Source organism: Tachysurus fulvidraco, chromosome 11, assembly GCF_022655615.1.
Source record: "Tachysurus fulvidraco isolate hzauxx_2018 chromosome 11, HZAU_PFXX_2.0, whole genome shotgun sequence".
Classification (NCBI taxonomy): Eukaryota; Metazoa; Chordata; class Actinopteri; order Siluriformes; family Bagridae; genus Tachysurus; species Tachysurus fulvidraco.
The window spans coordinates 20,702,456-20,729,955 of NC_062528.1; the positions used below are offsets into that span (position 1 = coordinate 20,702,456).

Below are 27,500 nucleotides of genomic sequence, written 5' to 3' on the forward strand. Positions count from 1 at the left end.
AAAAACACTCGAGCTAGTTTTAACACTTCCTCTGAAAATGTACAGAAGTGTTTAGAAGATCTTCAGTGACGAGTCCATCACAGTAGATCAGTTCAGGTTGTTGTGTAGCCGGTTGCCTCTACTCATTATTCCAAGCTCAGATAACCATCATGCTGTCTTTTCTTTTACGTCCATCTTGAAAATCCCTCTTTCTAAATTGGCCATATGGCTGATCCTATTTGTGAGGGTTTACCTGGGGGCAACACACACACACACACACACAGAAGTGGGGCTTTAGGGAGTGGAGAGAGCACCATGAGGAATGTGTGGTGGATTAAATGACCTGCTGCTATGTGAAAGAGATTTGTGCATGAAACCCTGCTCTCAGTCCTGTTCCAGCCTCAGACCTGCTGCTCTGGTCTAATACTCAGCGACAGGGTGAAGGCTCCTCCAGCTGACATCCTCCTAACACACCAGAACGGATTCGTCTCCAAACGACAAATGACAAACTTCTTTTGTTCTTAAACCACCTTTCTTTTTTTTTCCTTCTTTTTTTTAACCATGTACAGCGAAGTGGCAGTGTTCACTGATGAGTTATAGCAGCTGTAACAATTCCCTCATCATCCTCTCATTGTTGTCTCTCTTGAAGAGCTAAAATAAGAAATCAGGATATTTTTTTTATTATTAAACAATTGAATGAAATCTGGCAGTGAGAAATATTAGCTAATAAATAGGGATGGACTTAGTCGTCTCCTCCTTCTCCTCTTTTCCCTCCTCCTTTTCCCTCCTCCTTTTCCTCTTTTCCCTCCTCCTTTTCCTCTTTTCCTCCCTCCTTTTCCTCTTTTCCCTCCTCCTTTTCCTCTTCTTCCTTCTTCTTCTTCCTCTTCCTCTAGCCTGAGTATTTCTTGCTATAGTTTACCTGCGTTACTTCGGACACATTTACTAACTCAGAAGGGTTTGACTGATGCTGTAACAAAACAAGAAGATAAACCTGTCAATCACCAAATGATGCATTTCAATAAATTCTGCATTTTGAATTCATAAATTTTTGGGGACGTTAAAATAATCTGTATTTATTTCTTTTTAGCCTGTTTACAGTGACATCCAGTGGCATGTGTTCCTGCTCAGATGTGGTGTAAATAAAAATAAATAATAAGAATAATAATTATTTCTGTCTCTCTGTGTGTATGAATTATAAGAATAATAATTATAATTAATAAGAAATAAATTTGTGGATGTCACGATTTATTTTCATCCGTGTCACCGTAAGCAGTTACAGTGTGAGATCTCTCCAGATGTTGGTGCTGATGTGAAGTACAGAATAACTCCAGTGTTACATAGAGCAGTGCAGTGGTGATGAGTCTGTTACTTAACACCAGCGTTGGGGGTTTAATTCTCAGCTCAGGGGTTGAAGAAGGTTCAGGTTCAGAAAATTCCTCAGCACGTCATGATGGATGAACAAAAACGAACAGTCGATGTTTCTCGGTTCATTTACGTCGATCTGGTGCTCTTACGGTTCGAAGGCAGACAAACTCCGTTCTTTGGTTCGGTTATAAAAGAGCATGTAAAGAACACAGAACGGATTTCACACATTATATTAAATTCAATTTATTTAGAATTTATATACAGACATCGTCTCAAAGCAGCTTTACAGAAGTATAGAAACTTTAAAATTTAAATTTCTTATTTATCTCTAAAGTTTATCTATAATGATCAAGCCTGAGGTGATAACGGCGAGGAAAAAACTCCCTTAGATGGAAGAGGAAGAAACCTTGAGAGGAACCAGACTCAGAAGTGAACCTCATCCTCATTTGGGTGACACTGGACAGGAAATAATGTCAATGTTAATAATGTCCTTAATACAACACTTTGTTGTCGAGTGGAACTGTGGAATTGAGCTCCCGAGGAACTAACGAGTCCGAGTCGTTACCGACTGATTACTTTATTACGGATTTGACACTAATTCCTTCCTGCTGAAGTCTTCAAATGACAATTTGTTCATTCTTTTTGTTTTGTTTTAGGGGTTTTTTTTCTACGTTGGTTTTTTTTTTCTTCAGTTTGCTGAACAAAAGGAGTCATGGTATAATCCATTACCTGCCATATTCCCTTTCAGCTTCTTTTGTCTTCAACTGATCAATCCTGACAGCAGTAGCCGTGTGTGTGTGTGTGTGTGTGTATGTGTGTGTGTGCGCGTGCGCGAGCGAGCAAGAACAAATGTTCATTCTCTGTAGCTCGGTATGAAAAGAAGCTGCTACAGTTTCTAAAGATTTGTGTGTTATACCTTTGTACCGTAACAAGTTTCATCTGGTGAGTTTCTGGTCAGTGGTGTGTCCTATATGGAAGAGCGTACACGTGGAAAATAAACATGCTAAACTCTAGACCAGGGGTATACAATTAAAATCCAAAGAGGTCCAGTTACTAAAATTTCCTCCCAGCAAAGGTCCGAATCTTATATTGTCACTTAAAACAGTGTACGCTCATGTTAATAAAATCAATAACACACATACATTTCTATATCATTTATTGTTAAATTTCAAGTGTTTTTAAAGTCTGAACTTGTCTGGCACTTAAATGGAAAACAATCCTGTAGTTGTCTTTACTACATGTCAAGTAACAGACAACAGACACTGAATTTCTTCTGAATAGAATAAATAAAAAGTACAAACACAGCTTTGTGCAGCCTGAACTTAGGGCCTAGATTTCAAGTAATGTAAAACATTCAGAATCTTCTGAATAAAATAAAAGTGCTTTTAATCTTTAAGAAAAAAAATTAAACCAAAGACTTTTGAGTTGCCCCTTTTTTAAACATTAACTACATTAATAACACAGGAACTTTAGGCAAAAGAACATTTCAGGTAAAATAGAACGGGGCAGAATTTACTGAATAAAAGAAAAGTGCAGAGCTTTGAGCAGCTCCCTTTTTCCTCTCTCCTTTCCACCTCTCCTTACTCCCTTTCCATCTTCCGTTCCTACTGAGAGAAATGGGCATGTAACTGTCCTGCCAGCAGTTTTAATCTTAATTGTCCTGTCAGCGTAATTAGGTGCATTACTGCCACCTTCTGTTCTGGAGTATGGAACAGAAACAATCTGTTTTTGGCTCGGCTTTTGATGACACTCCTGTCGTAATAATAACTAGATTAACTGCGCATGAACGAAAGATTTATCTTTTTATTAATATCAAAGAGCTTATATATTTTATATTAGATTATAATAAGGAGATGCTTAATATGATATTAGAATTTTAACGGGTCAGGGCAGACCAGTCACTCGGTCCGGATCCGGACCGCTGTCCGCCATTTAGTGATGCCCGGTCTATACCATTCCTTATCTTTAGCTTAGGTCTCTTATTGTCGCATATTGCATACATTTAAATCTTAAAACTCAGTAAACATTTTTATGTCCGTGTATGTAGCTGAAACTGGGCTTTATTTATTCAGGTAGAAAAAAACACATTAGATATATAAAAAGATAAAGCAACCGCCAGGACATGAGGAAAGTGAGCGACAGGATCTAAAAGGTCTAGATTTAAAATATGAACTAAAAATTATTTTGACAAAAATGCCATGAAATCAAGTCAAGCCCAGAAGTAAAATTCTTAATGTTAGAAAGAAAATATTTGCTAAATAGATACATACAATTATAAATATGTACGAAATTTAATTAGTAAGATGTATATTTTTGTTTTGATTACTTATTTGAATCAGAACGAGTCCACGTTTGTATTTTAATCTAAAGTTAAGATTCTGAATATATTTAAATATCTGAAAATTCTGCTAGAATTACAGCTCAGTTTAGTGTTTTTTAAATATTTATTTTAAATGTAAGGTTTGTTTAATAGGGTTAGCTTACTAGATGTAACTTTATTCAAAGATTTATGTTTCTGAATGTTACATGGAAATATTTGATTGATAGAAGTTAAATATTTAATTCATTTAATTAGTGGGATTAGGCTAGCTAAGAGTTTTTACCTCATTTATTTATTTACTTATTTTACAGGTTTAACTTAACAGAAGTAACGTTATTAAAAGTTCTAATTCCTATACTTAATGGTAGAATGAAAATATTTGCTAAATAGATATATTTATAAATATGTAATAAATGTAATTAGTAAGATGTATATTTTTGTTTTGATAACTTATTTAAATTAGATTATTAGAAAATTTTTTTAGATCAATTATTAAAGATCATTGTGTATTAAAGATGTGATTTTTTTATGCTGTTGTGGTTATAGGATTTTTATTTATTTTTTTTTGTATAGGTAAATTTATATTAGGTATTTTATTTTATATTAAATAATTTAACATTGTATTTTGCTAGTCAGTTTTTATTTATATATTGTGGCCATTTGATTTAAATAGCAATCGTATTCAGAATTTTGATTTATTTATTTATTTATTTTTTGGTAATTAACAGTAAAAACCTCTGAATTTCTACTTTGTGAAAGTTTTATATGTATTTAAAAAATAGGTACAGTTTAGAATTTTCATCCTATAAAACACATTGCAGGAAATGTTGATATTATTAATATCTCGACAAGTCATTTATAAAAAAAACCTGATGTGTGTTCTGAAGATAATTAGTTAGCAAGTTAAATTGTTTGTGCAGAAGTCATTTAATAAAAACACTTTTTATTCCTAGAATTTTCTTATCAATGGAAATGCTTTGCTGAACGAGTGACTTTCTGAAGCTGTTGTAAAAAAATAAAGAAGAAAAGTGCGGCGGTGTAGCCGGCAGCATGTAGCCAAGTCGAACGGCTTCTAAAGTAGATAATAACGGATGATAAGCTAATGGACTCTTATCTGTCGCTCTGTTCGTGCTCTCATCATTAGAACAAGCACCTCTTAGTGCAGTAATATTTACAGCTGTGTGATTCTCCCTCATTCTTGTGTTGCATTGTTTCTCTGCCGCGGCACGATAAGTGAATCAGAGTATCGCTGTGTGCGAGTCACGGGGTACCTAGCAGGGGTAAAAAGTGCAGTGCCACGGCAACGTCTCGCCAGGTAGTAGCTCGCTCTCACAGTGTTCACAGATTTCGCAGATATTATTTCTTGAAATTGTTCTATGTTTAACATTCTAAGTTTCATAAGATTTTTATTGTTGAGCTGTATCGAGTTCTGGACTGTGATTGGTCAGAAAATGTTGATTCGTTTTCTAAACATCAGCTGCACATGTATAGAGATTTAATTTTTTTTTATTCCAATTTTTTTTAATTTTTTTTTGTTTTGTTTTAACTTTAAACGAGAGAGAACCGATCGATCTTCGCTGCCGTAACGGAGCGAGCGAGCGACGTGTTCTGTGTTAATGAATGAAATGGCATCGAAATAAATCCGACATTTCTATGCCGTAAGAGGAATAAAACACTTCAGGAGACGTCGAATAATTTTTTTTCACTATACTTCTGGTCGGTTTACAGTAACTTACCTTTTTTTTTTTACTACCTACAATTTTTTTCCCCTGAACATATAGGATGCTTTTATATATTTTAAAAAGAATAAAATCATCCATAAACCACATATATTGGAGGTTTAGAATTGATTATTATTTTATTTTATTTTTTTTAAACAGTTTTAGCAATTTTACTATCTAATGTAATTTTTTTGAATTATGCAAAACAACAAAAGATTCATAAAGGCAGTAATTTTAGTTATTTATTTACTTATTTTTAAGTATCGTTTAACAATTTCTTGAAATAACTAAAAATGTATATTTATTTATTCATTTATTTACATATTTACTTATTAGTGAATCTTCTGAGGTTAATTCGGTTCATTATATACAAGCCCAGGCTCTTCATGGTATTTCATGAAAACATTTCACTTCCTGTCACGTTAAAGTTAATATAAAACACTTTTTATCTGACGATCACCAGTTTTCCCCAAAGACGCTCCTATGCAGTGAATGTGTTGTAAATCGGAGTCAAAGCTCAGAATCCGAATAGTCAGCCTTCATGTCTCTACTGTCGGGTTATGCAGAGCTTTATGATGGGTTCAGACTCTGACCGCTCGCATCTCTGTCACACTTCCTCACTAAATTTATCTTTTATAATCTACTTTATGGGCCGATTTCATGTCGGGGAAAAGGAGCACGGAGCTCTTCGGTTTTAATATATACGGCGTTACGTCGAAGGTGGATTTAGCAGCACAATCCCTCATCTCATGATCACACGTATTTAAAACACGGCTGAGGGCGCGCTCGTGAGAAATAAAACGCGTCTCATTTTTCACATAACTGGGTCAACGACCTGAATCCGCAGTCACCTTGTAAATGATTGGCGGAAGCTTCGGATCTCGATACAGCTGGGGATTGTGGGGTAGATACAGTGTACAACACTACAGTCTAGCATTCAAACGTGCTATGTGGTAAAAGACTATAAAAAGACCGTCTAAAGACGATCACGAGTGCCTGTTTGCTAAAGAGGGAAGTTAGCCAGTTAGCGCTTCGTCACACCGATGCACAGAAAAGTCTGGGGGGGTGGGGGGAACTAGTGGATCTAAAAAAAAAAAAAGAAAAAAGAAAAGAAAATGCTGCGCTTTTAGAAAAATATGTGCAAACTTTTCCAGTGAGAGACTGCAGCAGTTTTTTTTTTTTTGTGAGAAACACCCACTAGCTAGCGCTCTTGTTACCCCACAGATAAAAATAGGGGTGTGAAAGCTAATGTACAGCTAGCAAGCAGCAGAAGTAGCATAAGGATTTTAACTCTGCTTGCTATCTCTGAGTGTTCAGCTGTACAGTGAGGTAGCGTGAGCTAGCAAAAGCGACAAGATCGAACAGACGTCGTTACTTTATGTCGGTCGTCCTGCGTTCGTGTAGCTTGTAGCAGCACTTTTTCCGTTGACGAGTGCGGGCGTGGCCTGTATTGTTTCTTTTTTTTTTTTTTATTTCCGATGAGAGAACTTTATAACCTGACTAAATAAAATCGGACATGCTCAGCTTTGTGCTAGCTTCGTTAGCAGAATAATCAAGCGAATCAAGCTAATTATACTATGCTACATACACTCACCAGAGCCACCAACAATCTCCTAGTTCTTTTTTTTTTTTTTTATCTCTCTGGGAAAAGTTGGAAATAATAGAAGATGAAACCTCAGTAAAAGGAAATAAATACAAGTAGGGACTAAAGTTTCTTTGCTGCTTGCTAGTTTGTCTAAAGCATTAGCTTTTACTCGGTAGCTGTGGTGTGAACGGACAGAGCAAGCTAATGTTCAGGTTTCGTTATGGCGACATTCTGGTTCTTAGAACGGCGAATGGCGCAAGTCTTAGAATGGCGCTAATGCCGCAAGTCTGTCCGCATTTTTCTCAAATCTTCTTGTGTTTGATCAAACCGAGTAAATAATTTTAATCCGTTTTTTTTTTCTTGAAGTTTTCTGTGATCCGCCTCACACTGCCTCCTTGTTCAAAGCGCCGCTGTAAGTGTGTCAGGCGAGACGTGAGGGGACTCCAGATCTCGCCACGAGCCCCGCCGTGTTTTCCGTTCATTATGCAGGCGTATGCTAATCCGTTCCTCTTTAATCCAACATGCCTCTCATCCCGAGGATGATTTTTTTTTAACACGGACGGCATGTTTAACGAGGTCGCCGCTAACGACGAGTAAGGTGTACCTGTTTCGGTGAAGCGCTCGGAGGTTAAACGCAGTGCACTGTCTGGATTAATTAGTCGAATCAAAGTGAATGAGGAAAAAGGATTCAGAAACACTGCAGCCACTGTGTTATCCCGAGCCGCTTCCATCAAAGAGTCGGAGTCTCTGAAATTCTCTTTATGTCCGTCCCCCGTGACGTGACGGCCGAACCACCAAGCATCAAGATTTTACCCACGGAGATGACGACCGGGCCGTGTGTGTGAACCCTGATACCTGCCTATGAGGGAAAATAAACAGAATAAAATAGAAAAACACTATTATACTAATTATCTCGTGTTTAATCCCATCACGATTTCTTTTATTTTATGCTCCGATACATTAGATGGATGAAATCGGGCCTCATTTTGCGTACAAACAGATTTATTCTTTATTCTTTATATTGTTATGGAAAGACTTTGTTTGGAAAAAGACTTTGATTCTAAATTCAAGGACGTCTTCAAGGACACAGGGTTTTATTTCAGCAACACGTCCGATCCGGAACAAATCCCGGGTCGATCTCAGGAACGTTCGGCGTGACGTGAAAATTTCCTGTTTATATGAGAGAGCTATAGAAATGAGATTCACGTTTTCCGGCTAAAGTTTCCGCCTAAAGTAATTTGTTTCCTTCAGACCTTCTGGCTTAAGATCTAAGCAACATGTTGTGTCTGTTTCTTTTGTCTCAAGTCCCGCTGTGATCTGTGTGAAATAATCCAGTACGTTTTAAAAAAGAGAGAAATTCTCTGTAAACAAGCTTTATTTGCCCCCATTCACATTAAGCTGTTACCATGGTAACCAGGTTAACCGTTCCCACACGCAGGCCTGCACAGCGTGTACCGTCGTTGAGTAGTTATTACTCTTCCTACCTTTCCCACAGAGGTTAATATGCGCTAATCAGATCCAGTCATGAAGAAGTCCAGCGTGGGCGGCGCGGCTCGGGTCGCTCCGGTCCGATCGGCAGCGTGAGATCTCGTGTATATACGGCAGCGGCGTGAGCTGGCGGCTCAAAGTGGTACTCTTATCAATAAATAACACAGTGAAGTGACCTTTCCTTCCTTCGTTCCTCTTCAGCGGCTCACAAATTATAGTTTAGAGAGTTTGCTTTTGTCTCTCAGTATCAGTAACAGACGGTCAAATATTAACAAAAGGGAAAAAAGCTGTAAAAGTGGCCTGGCTCGCCTCGGCCTGGCTCGCACGGATCGTCGCTCGACACGACTCGAGTCTCTCTGCGAGTCTGTGCCATATCGATCCGAGCAGGTCTGGACAGTGTGTCTGTGATGCAGGTTACAGATTTAGCCAGGAACAATCGATGTGCTCGGAGGCACGGCAGAAGGAGGCTATCTCCTCCGAACAGCATGACAGGAGAACCCGAGGATTTTCTCTCGCTTGTTTGCACACCATCGTCCCACACTTTGGAGCTTCCTGAGCTTTGGCTGAGCCTCGGAAAACTTTTCTCTTCTATTCCTCACAGCGAGGAGTGAGTCAGTGTGCTGCAAGCCAGCGGCATGAAAAGCAGAGCCAAGACACCTCCAACTCTACTGCTTTCTTTAGCACCAACTCCAGCAGCAGCCTTCAACAGCTTTGTGTCTCATCACGCTAAGGACTCGGCTCCACGGCCATGAAGAAATCTGCCTAGTTTCCACCTCCACTGTGACGATCTACTATTGTCTAGTATTGTGTAGTAGTGTGTCATTGTGTAGTAGTGTGTAGTGGTGTGTCATTGTGTAGTATTGTGTAGTATTGTGTAGTAGTGTGTCATTGTGTAGTATTGTGTAGTAGTGTGTCATTGTGTAGTATTGTGTAGTAGTGTGTCATTGTCTAGTATTGTGTAGTAGTGTGTCATTGTGTAGTATTGTGTAGTAGTGTGTCATTGTCTAGTATTGTGTAGTAGTGTGTCATTGTCTAGTATTGTGTAGTAGTGTGTCATTGTCTAGTATTGTGTAGTAGTGTGTCATTGTGTAGTAGTGTGTAGTGGTGTGTCATTGTGTATTATTGTGTAGTATTGTGTAGTAGTGTGTCATTGTGTAGTATTGTGTAGTAGTGTGTCATTGTGTAGTATTGTGTAGTAGTGTGTCATTGTCTAGTATTGTGTAGTAGTGTGTCATTGTGTAGTATTGTGTAGTAGTGTGTCATTGTGTAGTATTGTGTAGTAGTGTGTCATTGTCTAGTATTGTGTAGTAGTGTCATTGTCTAGTATTGTGTAGTAGTGTGTCATTGTCTAGTATTGTGTAGTAGTGTGTAGTGGTGTGTCATTGTGTAGTATTGTGTAGTAGTGTGTCATTGTCTAGTATTGTGTAGTAGTGTGTAGTGGTGTGTCATTGTCTAGTATTGTGTAGTATTGTGTAGTAGTGTGTCATTGTCTAGTATTGTGTAGTAGTGTGTAGTGGTGTGTCATTGTCTAGTATTGTGTAGTAGTGTGTAGTATTGTCTAGTATTGTGTAGTTGTGTGTCATTGTGTAGTATTGTGTCATTGTGTAGTGGTGTGTCATTGTCTAGTATTGTGTAGTAGTGTGTAGTGGTGTGTCATTGTGTAGTATTGTCTAGTATTGTGTAGTTGTGTGTCATTGTGTAGTATTGTGTCATTGTGTAGTATTGTGTAGTAGTGTGTCATTGTCTAGTATTGTGTAGTAGTGTGTCATTGTGTAGTATTGTGTCATTGTGTAGTATTGTGTAGTAGTGTGTCATTGTGTAGTATTGTGTAGTGGTGTGTCATTGTCTAGTATTGTGTAGGGGTGTGTCATTGTGTAGTATTGTCTAGTATTGTGTAGTGGTGTGTCATTGTCTAGTAGTGTGTAGTGGTGTGTCATTGTCTAGTAGTGTGTCATTGTCTAGTATTGTGTAGTGGTGTGTCATTGTCTAGTAGTGTGTCATTGTTTAGTATTGTGTAGTAGTGTGTCATTGTCTAGTATTGTGTAGTGGTGCCATTGTGTAGTAGTGTGTCTTTCTGGTATTGTGTAGTAGTGTCATTGTGTAGTAGTAGTGTCATTGTGTAGTAGTGTGTCTTTCTGGTATTGTGTAGTAGTGTGTCATTTTCTGGTATTGTGTAGTAGTGTGTCATTGTCGAATATTGTGTAGTGGTGTCATTGTGTAGTAGTGTGTCTTTCTGGTATTGTGTAGTAGTGTCATTGTGTAGTAGTAGTGTCATTGTGTAGTAGTGTGTCTTTCTGGTATTGTGTAGTAGTGTGTCATTTTCTGGTATTGTGTAGTAGTGTGTCATTGTCGAATATTGTGTAGTGGTGTCATTGTGTAGTAGTGTGTCATTTTCTGGTATTGTGTAGTAGTGTGTCATTGTGTAGTAGTGTGTCATTTTCTGGTATTGTGTAGTAGTGTGTCATTGTGTAGTATTGTCTAGTATTGTGTCATTGTCTAGTAGTGAGTCATTGGTTAGTATTGTGCAGTAGTGTCATTGTGTAGTAGAGTCGAGTCGAGTATGTACTACAGTCGAGTGTGTAAACAGTCGGTACAGTACAGACCAAAGGTTTGGACACACCGTCTCATTCACAGAGAAGATTTAGATCATAACAAAAAAGTGTGAAACAACTGAAATATGTCATATTCTAGGTTCCTCAACGTAGCCACCTTTTGCTCTGATTACTGCTTTGCACACTCTTGGCATTCTCTTGATGAGCTTCAAGAGGTCGTCACCTGAAATGGTCTTCCAACAGTCTTGAAGGAGTTCCCAGAGATGCTTAGCACTTGTTGGCCCTTTTGCCTTCACTCTGTGGTCCAGCTCACCCCAAACCATCTCGATCGGGTTCAGGTCCGGTGACTGTGGAGGCCAGGTCATCTTATTGTGTATTATTGTCATTGTGCCATATTGTGTAGTAGTGTGTCATTGTCTAGTATTGTGTAGTAGTGTCATTGTGCCATATTGTGTAGTAGTGTGTCATTGTCTGGTATTGTGTAGTAGTGTCATTGTGCCATATTGTGTAGTAGTGTGTCATTGTCTGGTATTGTGTAGTAGTGTCATTGTCTAGTATTGTGTATTATTGTCATTGTGCCATATTGTGTAGTAGTGTGTCATTGTCTAGTATTGTGTAGTAGTGTCATTGTGCCATATTGTGTAGTAGTGTCATTGTCTAGTATTGTGTATTATTGTCATTGTGCCATATTGTGTAGTAGTGTCATTGTCTAGTATTGTGTAGTAATGTCATTGTGTCATATTGTGTAGTAGTGTCATTGTGCCGTATTGTGTAGTAGTGTGTCATTGTCTAGTATTGTGTAGTAATGTCATTGTCTAGTATTGTGTAGTAGTGTGTCATTGTCTAGTATTGTGTAGTAGTGTGTCATTGTGCCGTATTGTGTAGTAGTGTGTCATTGTGTAGTAGTGTCATTGTCTAGTATTGTGTAGTAGTGTCATTGTGTAGTAGTAGTGTCATTGTCTAGTATTGTGTAGTAGTGTGTCATTGTGTAGTAGTGTCATTGTGTAGTATTGTGTAGTGTAGTTTTTCACAGGTCATCTGGTGCAGCACCCCATCACTCTCCTTCATGGTCAAATAGCCCTTACACAGGCGGTGTGTTTGGGGTCATTTTTTTCCACACTTTTTGTTATGTATATAATTCCACGTGTTAATTCATAGTTTTGATGCCTTCAATGTGAATCTACAATTTTCATAGTCATGAAAATAAAGAAAATTCTTTGAATGAGAAGGTGTGTCCAAACTTTTGGTCTGTACTGTATATGTAGCATGATATCACATTAATAGTGACTGCGATTTCTGAGATCGTGTTAATGGCCATTTTGCGAAAAGCTCTCATCTGTTCATGTAAGACGAAATGTGCTGCAGTGGCTGAGCTGCGTTATTGGAAGATTTATACCTTTTTTGTAGGCGGGACTAAATATAAATCGGGTACGAATCCACAACTTTCGGTGACTCTGTGTCTGATTTTTGCGATGTTACTGAAAGCGGTGCGTTTGCGTCGGAGTCGACGCAACCTTACAATGTTCGAAACGTTTTCGTGTCCTTCTGCGTTTGCGTCCGAGATCGTCATCGCTTGCCGTTTCACAAACGCTCGGCCTTAATGTTCCCCCTGACCTACATGGCAGTGACGGAGGTGTGATTCATCCGAGCTTGTGTTTTACAATTAAGTTCGTTTGCCTTCACCGGGAACCGTGTCTGCTTCCTGTGCTGAATGATTCAAAGCAGATGTTTTTACGTTCGATCCTTGAGCTTTCATCTGGACCTTTTCCAGGGGAGAATCGTTTTAAAGTGCTTGAATAATCTGCTTTTGATGATTCATCTCCCGAGACGTTATCACCGAGGGATGACGCAGAGGGAAGTCGAGTTGTCGATCGTTCTGTCGTCCTGTGTCGTGGCTTTAACGAGTTTAATTACAGGGCATTCACTCACTTCCTCCTTCACGCTGGCTCAGGAATACTTTGGAGAAGATCCTGCTGAGATCTGCTCCATCTCTCTCCGTCTCCTCCCTCCTCTCCATACGCTCTAATCCAGCTCATCTCAATTCACCAGGCTCTGTTCGTGTGTGTGTGTGTGTGTGTGTGTGGGGTGGGTTAGGGGGGGTCTGGGTTATCCTGGTGAAACCCCTCGAGACGTTCACAGTTAATTATTTATGGAGCCAATCAATGTTTTGCCAGTAGATTGAATAAACAGTTCAGTATCACCTTCTCGTGGGTCACTGCGCACCAAACCTGTTCCTTCCCATGAAGCAGCCAGTTAGCATCGAACAAGGCGACAAACAGGAAGTAGGAAGCGTTACGTTTATACAGAAATGTTGTATAAGAAATGTTTTAGCTGCTTGTTTGAAGACAAGAATAAGAGTTGCTCAAAAAATATCTGCCTGTTGTGTGAAATCACACCATAAACTATAGCAGCAATTTGTTTACACTTAATTTTTAAAAAAATATTTATTTATTTATTTATTTATTTATTTATAATTTTATGGTCGGACAAATAAAAGATTTTTATTTTTATTTAAAAACTAGAACATTTGCAGTGCATAAAATGGAAATTAGAATAGGAAAGGAATTAAACAAACAAAAAAAACTTCATTTAGGCTGCTCAGTCTGTGTATGAAATCATAATTGAAAATAAAGAAATTCTGATGTTTAATATGACAGTCGGAAAAATTATTAGTGTCATTTTCAGGACCCAAAGCATATAAAACATAGATTATAATTGAAGTGATTTATTCAGTGTGTGTGTGTGTTTATTTGTGTGTGTGTGTGTGTGTGTATGTATGTGTGTATATATATATATATATATATATATATATACTGTGTGTGTGTGTGTGTGTGTGTGTGTGTGTGTGTGTGTGTGTATATAATATATATATATATATATATATATATATATATATATATATATATATATATATATATATACTGTGTGTGTGTGTGTGTGTGTGTGTGTGTGTGTGTGTGTTTTAAATATTAATAAGTAAGGCATATTTTTAAGGGCTTGAGATTCTGTACTATTATATTATTGTTCTAATTGCGGCGTCTTGGCCCCGAAATGTTCTGGTTCACTTCAGTGTCAGTAAACGATTGAGATACTGTGTGATATTTTCTCCCATCTCTATTCTGAACATTCTAATGCTGAACAGCAGAACTTCTCTGACCTTCACAAGGTTTTAGATGAGAGCATAAAGTATCTTAAAGCAGCACCTGGATTATTACGTCCAGATTAGCAGACAACTCCATTAGCTGGATTATTTTCCTGATGGATTAGAGCTGGATTTTGTAGGAAAGAGGATCTTTAGGAACATGGTTGGTCATCAAGTCCAGATATATTCTCTCCTTTTTGTTGTCATGGTAGAAGCAGCCATCCCTATAAATACATCTGGGTCTGGCCTCATCATTCTGCTCCAGGTGCTGATGTAGGTTTAGCTTAGATTTGTAAACATGATCACATGAATTACTTACACCAGTCACTCAATCCATTCGTAAACTAATTCAAGAATTCCTCCATCCACCCATTCAACCATCAAACTAGTCATCCATCCCTCCATCCATGCATCCATCCATTCAACCATCAAACTAGTCATCCATCCCTCCATCCATGCATCCATATATTCAACCATCAAACTAGTCATCCATCCATCCATCCATCCATCCATCCATCCACCTGTTCAACCATCAAACTAGTCATCCATCCCTCCATCCATGCATCTACCCATTCAACCATCAAACTAGTCATCCATCTCTCCATCCGTGCATCCATTCAACCATCAAACTAGTCATCCATCCCTCCATCCATGCATCCACCTGTTCAACCATCAAACTAGTGAACCATTAATTCATCCATCCATCCATCCATCCATCCATTCAACCATCAAACTAGTCATCCATCCATCCATCCATCCACCTGTTCAACCATCAAACTAGTGACCCATTAATTCATCCATCCATCCATCCATCCATCCATTCATCCATCCCTCCATCCATGCATCCATCCATTCAACCATCAAACTAGTCATCCATCCCTCCATACATCCATCCATCCATCCATCCATCCACCTGTTCAACCATCAAACTAGTCAACCATTAATCCATCCATCCATCCATCCATCCATTCAACCATCAAACTAGTCATCCATCCATCCATCCCTCCATCCATCCATCCACCCGCTCAACAATCAAACTAGTCAACCATTAATTCATCCATCATTTATCATTCAACCATAAAGATAGTCAACATTTCTTCCATACATCCATCTGTACATCTATACATCATAGCCAACCATCCATTTGCCCATCCAGCCAACCATCTATCCATCCATCTAGCCATCCACCTATTCAACCATCCGCCCGTCCGTCCATCCATCCATTCATACGAACAGGAAGAATATTTGAATTTCGGTATATGTTATTCAAAAAATCTGATTGATTCCTTGGGGTTGAATACTTTTGCACATCACAGCATATGAGCGTTGATTTCTTGAAAGAACCAAAATAATTTGCCAGAAGTATGAAAACTATTTGTTTACTTGTTTGTTTTAACAAATGATATACTCAGCATTCCTTCCAAATGCCTAGACATGGATTGAAACCATTTCAGCTCTCTAAATGATTAGCTGTTAATATTAATGCTACTAATGAACAGTAGCCTGATGATCTGTTGTAGAAGATTACACTCAATTTTCTACGTTACAGATGGTTTTTTTTCCATCAGGTTTGAGTTTTGCAGCCTTGCGATCGTTTCATCTGCGCTCTGGTATAATTCGTTTTTCTGCTTTCAGCTCCCCGCCGTCTCGCTTCTCCGACATCGTGTCGTCACTAAAGCCGTTATTTCTGCGGGATTTGACTCAGGCTTCCTCATAGACAGCTTTCTCCGCCTGGCAGTCTTGCGTGTACCGATCTGAAATATCAGACGGCTGATGTTGTCAGAGTTGTCGTTAGCGCCGAGCTGGCACAGAGCTGTCACTTGTGTGGCATCACGGTGGATGCGGGAGTTTAACGCTCGCCGCGGCTCCCAGCTGGAGTCTCGGATTAGCAGCAGGAAGGAACCTGAGGATTGTTTGTAGCTTGAGATGTTCCATAACACCTGTGACGAGGTGCGTCATGATGCGACGCTCCAGATATTAGCCTTCTGAGGATTTTCAGTGCGTGTTTTGATCGTCATGAAAGTAGCCTCTGTCGCGTTTGCTTTCCTGTAGGACTGACGTCTTTATTGTAGACAAGATAATCTGCCTGTCATTTAGCATAAACTTTTTTTTTAAGATTAACCTATACAGCCATGTAGCATGCCTCAGCTAATCTCAATGAAAACTTTATTTCTATTTCCTGCAAATGAAGGTGTGTGATTGTTGCCACACCAAGTGGGCGGGGCAAGTTTACCAAGAGATTAATTTTATACAAATAAGACATGATAAAAATTTCTTGGCTGCTAATGAGAGGTGATTCGTGCTTCTCTTTGTTTCCTCGCACTGCAGACTTAAAAAGGTCAAAATGCCTAAATTCTGGAAAATAACCTGATATAATCCATAATAATCCGATCCAGGATTTTCATTAAAAGTTGGAATTTCTGATTTCAAAATCTATGCAAAAATGCAGCAAATTCAGTAGCTAGCATTAGTATCAGTGGAGATGTGGTAGCTCAGTGGTTAAGGTGTTGGGCTACTGATCAGAAGGTCATGGGTTCGAACCCCAGGTCCTCCAAGCTGCCACTGCTGGGCCCCTGAGCAAGGCCCTTAACCCTCAGTTGCTCAGTTGTAAGTCACTCTGGATAAGGGTGTCTGCTAAATGCCATAAATGTAAATGTAACTCGGTAACCATGGCAACGTGCAGCAAACTTACAGAACCAGTACAGTTTATTATTGTGTTGGTAAAGTGCTTGGACCCCTCTGATCGCTGCTTCCACACAGGTTAGAGAAACTGAATGGTGTAATAAAAAGCTGGAACTGGATCCGTGCGCCTGGAACTGATTTGTGCTGACCTTTCAGTTCCTCGTCAGCGGCGTGATTAAAGCAGAGAGATGATGAATTTATTTTTTGTGTTCAGCAGCATGAGGTTCTCTGACCGAGGATCAGACTCACTGATAATAAAAGCAGAACATCAGACTCGGCTGAGGAGAACATTAAAGTCCACTTGGGTTTCACGCTTGAGGAACCGACTCTGATCTGCTTTCTGTTTCTCTTCTCTTCTCTCAGGTCTGTGACTGACCCCCGCGACGGTAAACGTGTGGCCCTCAAAAAGATGCCCAACGTCTTCCAGAACCTCGTCTCCTGTAAGAGGGTCTTCCGTGAGCTGAAAATGCTCTGCTTCTTCAAGCACGACAATGTGAGTTCTCTCAGACGCTCGGACACGAGGCTGCCGTCTGCTGTTTGGTCTGTCTGTCTGCCTGTCTGTCTGCCTGTCTGTCTGCCTGTCTGTCTGCCTGTCTGTCTGTCTGTCTGTCTGCCTATCTGTCTGCCTATCTGTCTGTCTGCCTGTCTGTCTGCCTGTCTGTCTGCCTGTCTGTCTGTCTGCCTGTCTGTCTGCCTGTCTGTCTGCCTGTCTGTCTGTCTGTCTGTCTGCCTGTCTGTCTGCCTGTCTGTCTGTCTGTCTGTCTGTCTGTCAGATTTTTCTATCTGCCTATCTGTCTGCCTGTCTGTCTGCCTGTCTGTCTGCCTGTCTGTCTGTCTGTCTGCCTGTCTGTCTGTCTGTCTGCCTGTCTGTCTGCCTGTCTGTCTGTCTGCCTGTCTGTCTGCCTGTCTGTCTGTCTGTCTGTCTGTCTGTCTGTCTGCCTGTCTGTCTGCCTGTCTGTCTGCCTGTCTGTCTGCCTGTCTGTCTGTCTGCCTGTCTGCCTGTCTGTCTGCCTGTCTGTCTGCCTGTCTGTCTGCCTGTCTGTCTGCCTGTCTGTCTGTCTGTCTGCCTGTCTGTCTGCCTGTCTGTCTGTCTGCCTGTCTGTCTGTCTGTCTGTCTGTCTGTCTTCCTGTCTGTCTGTCTGACTGTCTGTCTGTCTGTCTGTCTTGATTTCTTTCTTGCGTGCACATTTTATTTTATTTTCTTGTATGCTGTTATCTGACTGTACAGGTGTGTGCGTCTGTGTGTGCATGCTTGTGTGTGTGTGTGTGTGTGTGTGTGTGTGTGTGTGTGTGTGTGTGTGTGTGTGTGTGTGTGTGTGTGTGCATGCTTGTGTGTGTGTGCGTCTGTGTGTGCATGCTCGTGTGTGTGTGTGTGTATGTGTGTGTGCTTGCTTGTGTGTGTGTGTGTGTGTGCATGCTCGTGTGTGTGCATGCTCGTGTGTGTGCATGCTCGTGTGTGTGCATGCTCGTGTGTGTGCATGCTCGTGTGTGTGCATGCTCGTGTGTGTGTGTGCATGCTCGTGTTTGTGTGTGTATGCTCGTGTGTGTGTGTGTGTGTGTGTGTGTGTGTGTGTGTGCATGCTCGTGTGTGTGTGTGTGTGCATGCTTGTGTGTGTGTGTGTGTGTGTGATCTCGTTCAGGCTGATGTCACGTGAAGGTTAGTGTCAGTGTCTGTGCTCATTGTCAACACTGCTGTTTACCCTGTGGTCTTGTCCCCCCCCTTCTCTCTCTCTCTCTCTCTCTCTCTCTCTCTCTCTCTCTCTCTCTCTCTCTCTCTCTCTCTCACAGGTCCTGTCAGCTCTGGACATCCTGCAGCCTCCTCACATTGACTACTTTGAGGAAATGTATCCTAACAGTCAGGGTTTAAAGCAAGCAGGAGATTTTTCTTTTTCTTTTTTGTTCTTTCCTTCATTTTTTTTCTCTATCTCTTTTTGTCTTTCTCTTTCTTTATCTCCTCTCTCTCTCTCTCTCTCTCTCTCTCTCTCTCTCTCTCTCTCTCTCTCTCTCTCAGCTCTGCAGTTATTCCCATTTTAATCCGTCATATTGCTTAATCAGGAAATTACACCCAACTCCCACTCTTTAACCATTTTAGCTGATATTTTAAAGGCTCATCGAAACACAACGCTGTTTTTTTCCTTTGTGTGAATGCTTTTGCATGAATTAACAAGTTTTAAAGCTTTACACAACGAGGAACAAAAAGCCCGTGTTAACGAGAGCGCCGCGTTTTCCTCGGCTCTGTATTTTTAGCTGGAGCTCATGCCGTGTGACCAGACCTGTGCTCATGGCCTGGAACAATCCACCGTTTGTGGATAATTCACCGTGGTCTCGCCATGTTGCTCTAGCTTCTTTAGGATTGTGGAGTCTGATACTGTAGAGCTTCCTGATGTTAAGTCTGTTCGAGCCTTCAAGAGGCTGAGCTGAGGGACGGAACCCGTGATGTGCAGCCCCATCTGATGATATAATATAAGTCGTGTCCTAATGGTTAGAGAGTCTGACTCGTAATTCTAAGGGGTGGGTTCGAGTCTCGGGCCGGTCACGACTGAGGTGCCCTTGAGCAAGGCACCGAACCCCCCCAACTGCTCCCCGGGCGCCGCAGCATAAACGGCTGCCCACTGCTCTGGGTGTGTGTTCACGGTGTGTGTGAGTGTGTGTGTGTTCACTTTGTATAAAAATATTGCTTTAATATGGATTTCTTTATAGTCCAACATTCCGCTTCTTACACTGAGAGCTTCTGTGTGTTTTTTAATCACACTGTATTTTCCGTGCCAGATTTACACACATTCCGAGGACGTTTGGTTGTTACTTAGAAATTAAAAACAAAACCTAGAATTAAATTTGAAAAAAAAAAAAAGCTGTTTTATTGTTTATCTGGGAACACGATTGCTTTCAGAGTTGTATGGGAGGAGTTCAATGGGACAGCAGCCTGGAGTGGAGCAAGTAAACCAAATATGTCCAAGATGTTCATAAAATATGGAACAGTGAGGATGGGTGTCAACAGATGGGTAGATTAATGGGTGGAGGGATGGATGAATAGGTAGATTGGTGGGAGAATGGATAGATAGGTGGATGGAATCATACAATTTTGTAAACAAAAATAAATTGGAAAAAGAAAAAGTGAAGTAATGTTTAAAGCTGATTTTTAAAAACCTGCTTATGAGGATGACGGTGTCTGTTTTGTTGATTGTCTCCAGCTGTAAATCGGTAGACGTTGTAGGCCACAGTAAGACATGTAGGACTTGTAGAAAATGTAGAACTTTTAGAAGATGCAAGACATGTAGATGTAGAACAATTAGAAGATGTAGGACATGTAGAAGACGTAAAAGATGTAGAAGATGTAGAACATTTAAAAGATGTAAAAGATGGAGGACATGTAGAACATTTAGAAGATGTAGAAGATGTAGACTATGTAAAAGATGAAGAAAATGTAAGACGTAGATGTAGAACATTTAGAAGATATAGAGATGTAGAACATGTAGATGATGTAAGGCATATAAGACATATAGATGTAGAAGATGTAAGACATATAAGACATATAGATGTAGAAGATGTAAGGCATATAAGACATATAGATGTAGAAGATGTAAGACATATAAGACATGTAGATGTAGAAGATGTAAGGCATATAAGACATATAGATGTAGAAGATGTAAGACATGTAAGACATATAAGACATGTAGATGTAGAAGATGTAAGACATGTAAGACATGTAGATGTAGAAGATGTAAGACATGTAAGACGTATAAGACATGTAGATGTAGAAGATGTAAGACATATAAGACATGTAGATGTAGAAGATGTAAGACATATAAGACATGTAGATGTAGAAGATGTAAGACATATAAGGCATGTAGATGTAGAAGATGTAAGACATGTAAGACATATAAGACATGTAGATGTAGAAGATGTAAGGCATATAAGACATGTAGATGTAGAAGATGTAAGACATGTAAGACATATAAGACATGTAGATGTAGAAGATGTAAGACATATAAGACATGTAGATGTAGAAGATGTAAGGCATATAAGACATGTAGATGTAGAAGATGTAAGACATATAAGACATGTAGATGTAGAAGATGTAAGACATATAAGACATGTAGATGTAGAAGATGTAAGACATGTAAGACATATAAGGCATGTAGATGTAGAAGATGTAAGACATATAAGACATGTAGATGTAGAAGATGTAAGACATATAAGACATGTAGATGTAGAAGATGTAAGACATGTAAGACATATAAGACATGTAGATGTAGAAGATGTAAGACATGTAAGACATATAAGACATGTAGATGTAGAAGATGTAAGACATATAAGACATGTAGATGTAGAAGATGTAAGACATGTAAGACATATAAGACATGTAGATGTAGAAGATGTAAGACATATAAGACATGTAGATGTAGAAGATGTAAGACATATAAGACATGTAGATGTAGAAGATGTAAGACATGTAAGACATATAAGACATGTAGATGTAGAAGATGTAAGACATATAAGACATGTAGATGTAGAAGATGTAAGACATGTAAGACATGTAGATGTAGAAGATGGAAGGCATATAAGACATGTAGATGTAGAAGATGTAAGACATATAAGACATATAGATGTAGAAGATGTAAGACATATAAGACATATAGATGTAGAAGATGTAAGACATATAAGACATGTAGATGTAGAAGATGTAAGACATGTAAGACATGTAGATGTAGAAGATGTAAGACATATAAGACATGTAGATGTAGAAGATGTAAGACATAAGACATGTAGATGTAGAAGATGTAAGACATGTAGATGTAGAAGATGTAAGACATATAAGACATATAGATGTAGAAGATGTAAGACATATAAGACATGTAGATGTAGAAGATGTAAGACATATAAGACATGTAGATTTAAGACATGTAAGACATATAAGACATGTAGATGTAGAAGATGTAAGACATATAAGACATGTAGATGTAGAAGATGTAAGACATATAAGACATGTAGATTTAAGACATGTAAGACATATAAGACATGTAGATGTAGAAGATGTAAGACATATAAGACATATAAGACATGTAGATGTAGAAGATGTAAGACATATAAGACATATAGATGTAGAAGATGTAAGACATATAAGACATGTAGATGTAGAAGATGTAAGACATGTAAGACATATAAGACATGTAGATGTAGAAGATGTAAGACATATAAGACATGTAGATTTAAGACATGTAAGACATATAAGACATGTAGATGTAGAAGATGTAAGACATGTAAGACATATAAGACATGTAGATGTAGAAGATGTAAGACATATAAGACATGTAGATGTAGAAGATGTAAGACATGTAGATGTAGAAGATGTAAGACATGTAGATGTAGAAGATGTAAGACATATAAGACATGTAGATGTAGAAAATGTAAGACATGTAGATGTAGAAGATGTAAGACATGTAGATGTAGAAGATGGGTCTGTTTATGTTGTAAATCTTCACATAGCAGAACTCCTTCTTTCCGTCTCCTCCTCCTGCTTGTTGGACAGTAAGAATGTGAATAATGTAGTTACTCTGCAGCTACATCTCCTCCTTGTTTCAGACTAATTACTGCTGCTGCTGAACACAGCTCCGTTTCTTACTCCAACCCTCTGCTTTTTTTTTTTTTTTGTAATTTCTTTCTTTCTTTTCGGAGCGAGTGACGATGGCGCTGCATTTAGTGTTTTTGTTGTAATGATTGCTCCGTCTGGCTCTTATGCAGTGGTGCTGATTGTGTTTCACCCGAGTGATGGATGGTTCTGTTTAATCTCTACACATTTCCTTCCTGTACAAGAACTCATTCTTTTTCCCGGCTTTGCTCCTTCCAGGAGGTCATTAAGGCTAATGTTGACCTTTTTTTGTATTTCACAAAGTTTTTGTGTGTTTGTGCGTTTGTGCGTTTGTGCGACCCGGTCCCGGATAAAGCGGTAGAAGATGGATGGATGGATGTGTTTGTGCACTTTGTGTGTTTGTGCACTTTGTGTGTTTGTGCACTTTGTGTGTTTGTGCACTTGGTGTGTTTGTGCACTTGGTGTGTTTGTGCACTTTGTGTGTTTGTGCACTTTGTGTGTTTGTGCACTTTGTGTGTTTGTGCACTTTGTGTGTTTGTGCACTTGGTGTGTTTGTGCACTTGTGTGTTTGTGCACTTTGTGTGTTTGTGCACTTTGTGTGTTTGTGCACTTGTGTCTTTGTGCACTTTGTGTGTTTGTGCACTTTGTGTGTTTGTGCACTTTGTGTGTTTGTGCACTTGGTGTGTTTGTGCACTTGTGTGTTTGTGCACTTTGTGTGTTTGTGCACTTGTGTCTTTGTGCACTTGTGTGTTTGATCTTCTTCCTGTTGTGTTTCTTTTGTTGGGTGGATTTCAGTCCAGATGTCTGTTACAACACAGGTTTGGTCCTGGTCTTGCTGTAGGTGGGGTTCAGCATGGGGAGGTGTGTGTGTGTGTGTGTGTGTGTGTGTGTATGGGTGGGTCTGTGGGTGGAGTGCAACCTGTGTGTGTGTGTGTGGGGGGGGTGTTCACATTCGCACTCTGCTTGCGTGTGTGTTTCTGTATCTGGGGTCCTCAGGGATGAGATATTTACATCCTCCCCCATCGGAGCTCGCACTTGCTCTTCTCTTTTTTAAAACAAAGGATGCTTGAATCACACACACACACACACACACACACACACACACACACACACACACACACACACACACACACACCTTCCTCTAACATAATCATCACTGTAGATAATTAACACTGTGCCTACACTTGACCCTAAGTGACCTCGGTATCCAGGTGTAAATATATTAGCTCCATTTTACCTGAACAAAAAAAAGATAAAGATTAAAAGGTCATCCCAAGGTCATAACTCTCTCTCTCTCTCTACCACCCCCCCCCCCACACACACACACACTATAGTGAACTAATAATACACCTGAACACAATACTAAGCCTCAGTATTCTAAAGAACATAATTTGGCCACGTTTAGTATTTTAAACCCCGACACAAACTTGCTATACTTATGAGGACCCTAGATTGACACGACTACGACCGAACCTAATTAACCGTACGATTAACACCATGATTAATTCTATTAAAAGCCGTTTTCCTCCAGGGACCAGCAAATGTTCTCACAAGGTCGAAACTGTCAGGTGGTTTTAATCCCTGTGTCCTTTTTATATTTTGTATACCAAGATATAAACACACACACACACACACACACACACACACACACACACACACACACACACGTCCCCTGTTTCTCCTTGGCACCTTTAGTCACTCCTCATTCACATTTAGCTTTAAATCCAGCGTTACGGTCGGCTCTTTCACAGAGGTCCTCGTTTCTCTGGATTTTATCAGCAAGACTTCGGTCCTCTTTAGTCCACTGACCCCGTGCACACAGACGCTAAAAATCAGACGGTGGCTGATGCAATATGATGCTATTATTAGTTCTAACTGTAGCTCAGGGATTCAGTCTGTCAGGGCTCTAGAGCTCACACCTCCATCCTGCTGTGGCACTGAATCACATTCACTAGAACCTCCACCCCAAAAGATTACCATAGAATCATGTTTATGGCTAATTTTAACTTTGAGTTTAAAAAAAACAAAAACATTAGAATTTTTAACTTGAAAGAAATATTTAAAGTACAAGATTTCTTAAAACAAAGTCTGGTTTAGTTTCTTAGCTAATTGACAGCAGAAGGTAAAGTATAATAGGAATTTTAGTTGTAGAATGTTTTGGATTAAAAGTGTAGTCTAGGGTTAAATCTGTAATGTTAATTAGTTTGTTTTTTTAGAAATTAAATATCTTGCAGGTGAAAAATCTAGCCTCAAAATTTCAAAGAATTTCCAGTTCCAGATTTAGGATAGCAGAAAGTTCAGGTTTAAAGAAATTCATTAGAAATTTCAGGTTCAGTAAATTTGTTTAGCAGAAAAGGCAGATCGGATAAATTTAGGTAGTTAAAATTTCCAGTTCAGTAAATTCAGGCAGTAGAAAATTTAGATTTTAAAAATGTCTTCAAGAGAAAATGTCGTTTTTGTAATACTTTTTATTTAGTAGAAAATTCAGGTTTGAATAATTCAGACACTGGAGAATTTAGGTTTAATAAATTCAGTCAGAACAAAAGTCTGATTACACACACACACACACACACACACACACACACACACACACACACACACACACACACACACACACACACACACACAAAAGAAAAAATCAGAGGAAATTTCAGGTAATTCAGCTAGCATAAAAATCCAGTGCAGTGGATTCAGTAGTAGAAAATTCAAGCTCTTTAAGTTAAATAGTTTACATTTTAAGTTTGATTAGTGACCAATCCATGGTCAGAAATTCAGGTCATAAGTGAATTTAGGTTTAATAAATAAATGAGAGAGCAGAAAGGTAGTTGAACGATCTACCTTCAGTTAAAAATTCTGGTTGAAAAATTACCTCCATTATATTTGCATAGTAAAAAAAAATCAGTTTGACTAATTCCAACTTAAATATTGGTGAATGTATGAAGATACCATTATTATTATTATTATTATTATTATTATTATTATTATTATTATTATTATTATTATTATTATTATTATTATTATTATTATTGTTAATATTTAGAAGTGCACGTTTTTTATTCTTCAGGAAGAAGAAAATTCAGAAATAAAAATAAGAAAATTCAGAGAAAATTATAATGTACAAAAAATTTTTTATGTTTAATAAATCCAGGACATTTAAAATTCAGGTTCAATATTTTTCACTAGTTATAAAAAAAAAATAGCTATAGTTACAAATAAAATAAAATTCAGCTAGAAGGCAGACGAGCCTTAGGATTATTAAGGATACTTAGAGGATTATAAATTTTATGCTGATGTCTCGTGGTAATTTTATAAGATTATTTTTTTTAGATGACTATAAATCTGTCCTTAAACAGTTGTTTAATTAATTACAGTATTTTAAGGTATATTTAGACTGGACATCATCATCTGACGCTTAAGAGACTCTGCATTGTGTTTAAACTCGACTGTTTTATGTAGCGAACAAGCCGAACGATGACGATCGTGCACTCGCTAAACAAATGAAGAAATTCAATGTTCAATTCAATTTATTGTCTAGCGCTTTTAACAATTCACGTTTTCTCAAAGCAGCTTTACAAGAAGTATAGCAACAATAAAATGTTTAAGGTTTCAAAGTTTTAAAGTAGTAGAAGTAAAATAAATGGATGGATGTACAAACTAAAATCAGAGTAAATTATAAAACAGAATATTCAACCGTGTTAAAAAAATGGACGATGGCTTATTAATCAGTTCAGACCGACAGACACAGACATTACAAAAAAAAAAACAACCAATAAGACATGGATTTCTGCCCAAGCACTCAATATTTACATGTCTACAATGTATATACGTTCCCCTTCGAAAGTATTGGAACATCAAGGCCAGTCCTTATGTTTTGGCTACAGTTGTGTTACGATGCCTGGTTGTTGATCCCTGGTTGAAATCAGGGTTCAGATCCAGCGTAGACGTTCAGACTGTCTAAAAGCAACTCTCGTAACTTTCAGTTTCTTACATCAGTACATATATAAACCACATAAATAAATCCGCGGTAGCATTAAAACCCATCAAGGTACGGACTACACAAGACCTCTGAAGGTGTCTTGGTATCTTGCACCAAAACCTCTGTAAGTTGTGAGGTTCGTTTTCTCTGGATCGGATTCGTTTGTCCAGCACGTCAGACAGACAGACCCCCAACCGGGTCGAGATCGGATCGGACTCTTCGAACTCTTACTGGCCACGTTCACACTGCAGGTAAAAGTGGCCCAATTTTTTTGGAGGTCAAGTGACCAGGTCAGACTTCTTCAGGAGTAGTATGAACACTCAGATCTGGCCACTTCTATATGTGGTCCTGAATCAGACCCAAATCTGATTTTTTTCCAATGTGGCTGCAGTGTGAACAACCAAGACGGATTTGATGCGACTTTTACATCGATCTACATCGACATTCGTCAGCATTATGCACCGGGCGAAGACTTTTTTTTGCTTAACACACACACGTTACCAGTCACGTTTTTGCTGCGTTTTTGCCGGCACAACATGACACAAACGTGACTGGTAACGTGTGTGTGTTAAGAATGTTATATAAAGTGGCTATGTGAACCAGCTCATAATGTTTACATTGAATACATCACAATACTCCCTCCATAACCTCGCCAACTCTTTAGCGCAACGGCGTGCTGCGTGTGACGTCATCGTTAGCGTTCATTTGCACATGCAGGTCAGTTCGAAACCGCGAACAGTTCACACCGGTATCTGATACAGGCCACATTTTAAATGGTAATGTGAACAGCCAAACAAAAAAAAATCAGATCTGAGCAAAATATCCGAATTGAGCGATAAGCCCTGCAGTGTGAACGTGGTCAAAGTGGCCCAAATCTGATTTCTTTTGGGGTCAAGTGACCAGGTCAGACTTCTTCAGGAGTAGTGTGAACACTCCACTTCCATATGTGGTCCTGAATCAGACCCAAATCTGATTTTTTTCCAATGTGGCCGCAGTGTGAACACCCAAGACGGATTTGATGCGACTTTCACATCGATCTACATCGACATTCGTCACAATGATGCTCCAGCGAGTAACAAACGTGACTACGCCTACAAAAT

At 39.0% G+C, this 27,500-nt stretch overlaps 1 protein-coding gene across 1 annotated transcript in view; it reads left to right on the top strand.

Moving 5' to 3' along the window:
• nlk2 (nemo-like kinase, type 2) overlaps positions 1-27,500 on the top strand; it is an 85,092-nt gene that overhangs the window by 20,019 nt on the left and 37,573 nt on the right. Inside the window, exons 2-3 of the mRNA XM_047820434.1 lie at positions 17,198-17,327; positions 18,623-18,678. Coding sequence (XP_047676390.1) covers positions 17,198-17,327; positions 18,623-18,678 — 186 coding nt within the window. The remainder of the gene's footprint in view (positions 1-17,197; positions 17,328-18,622; positions 18,679-27,500) is intronic.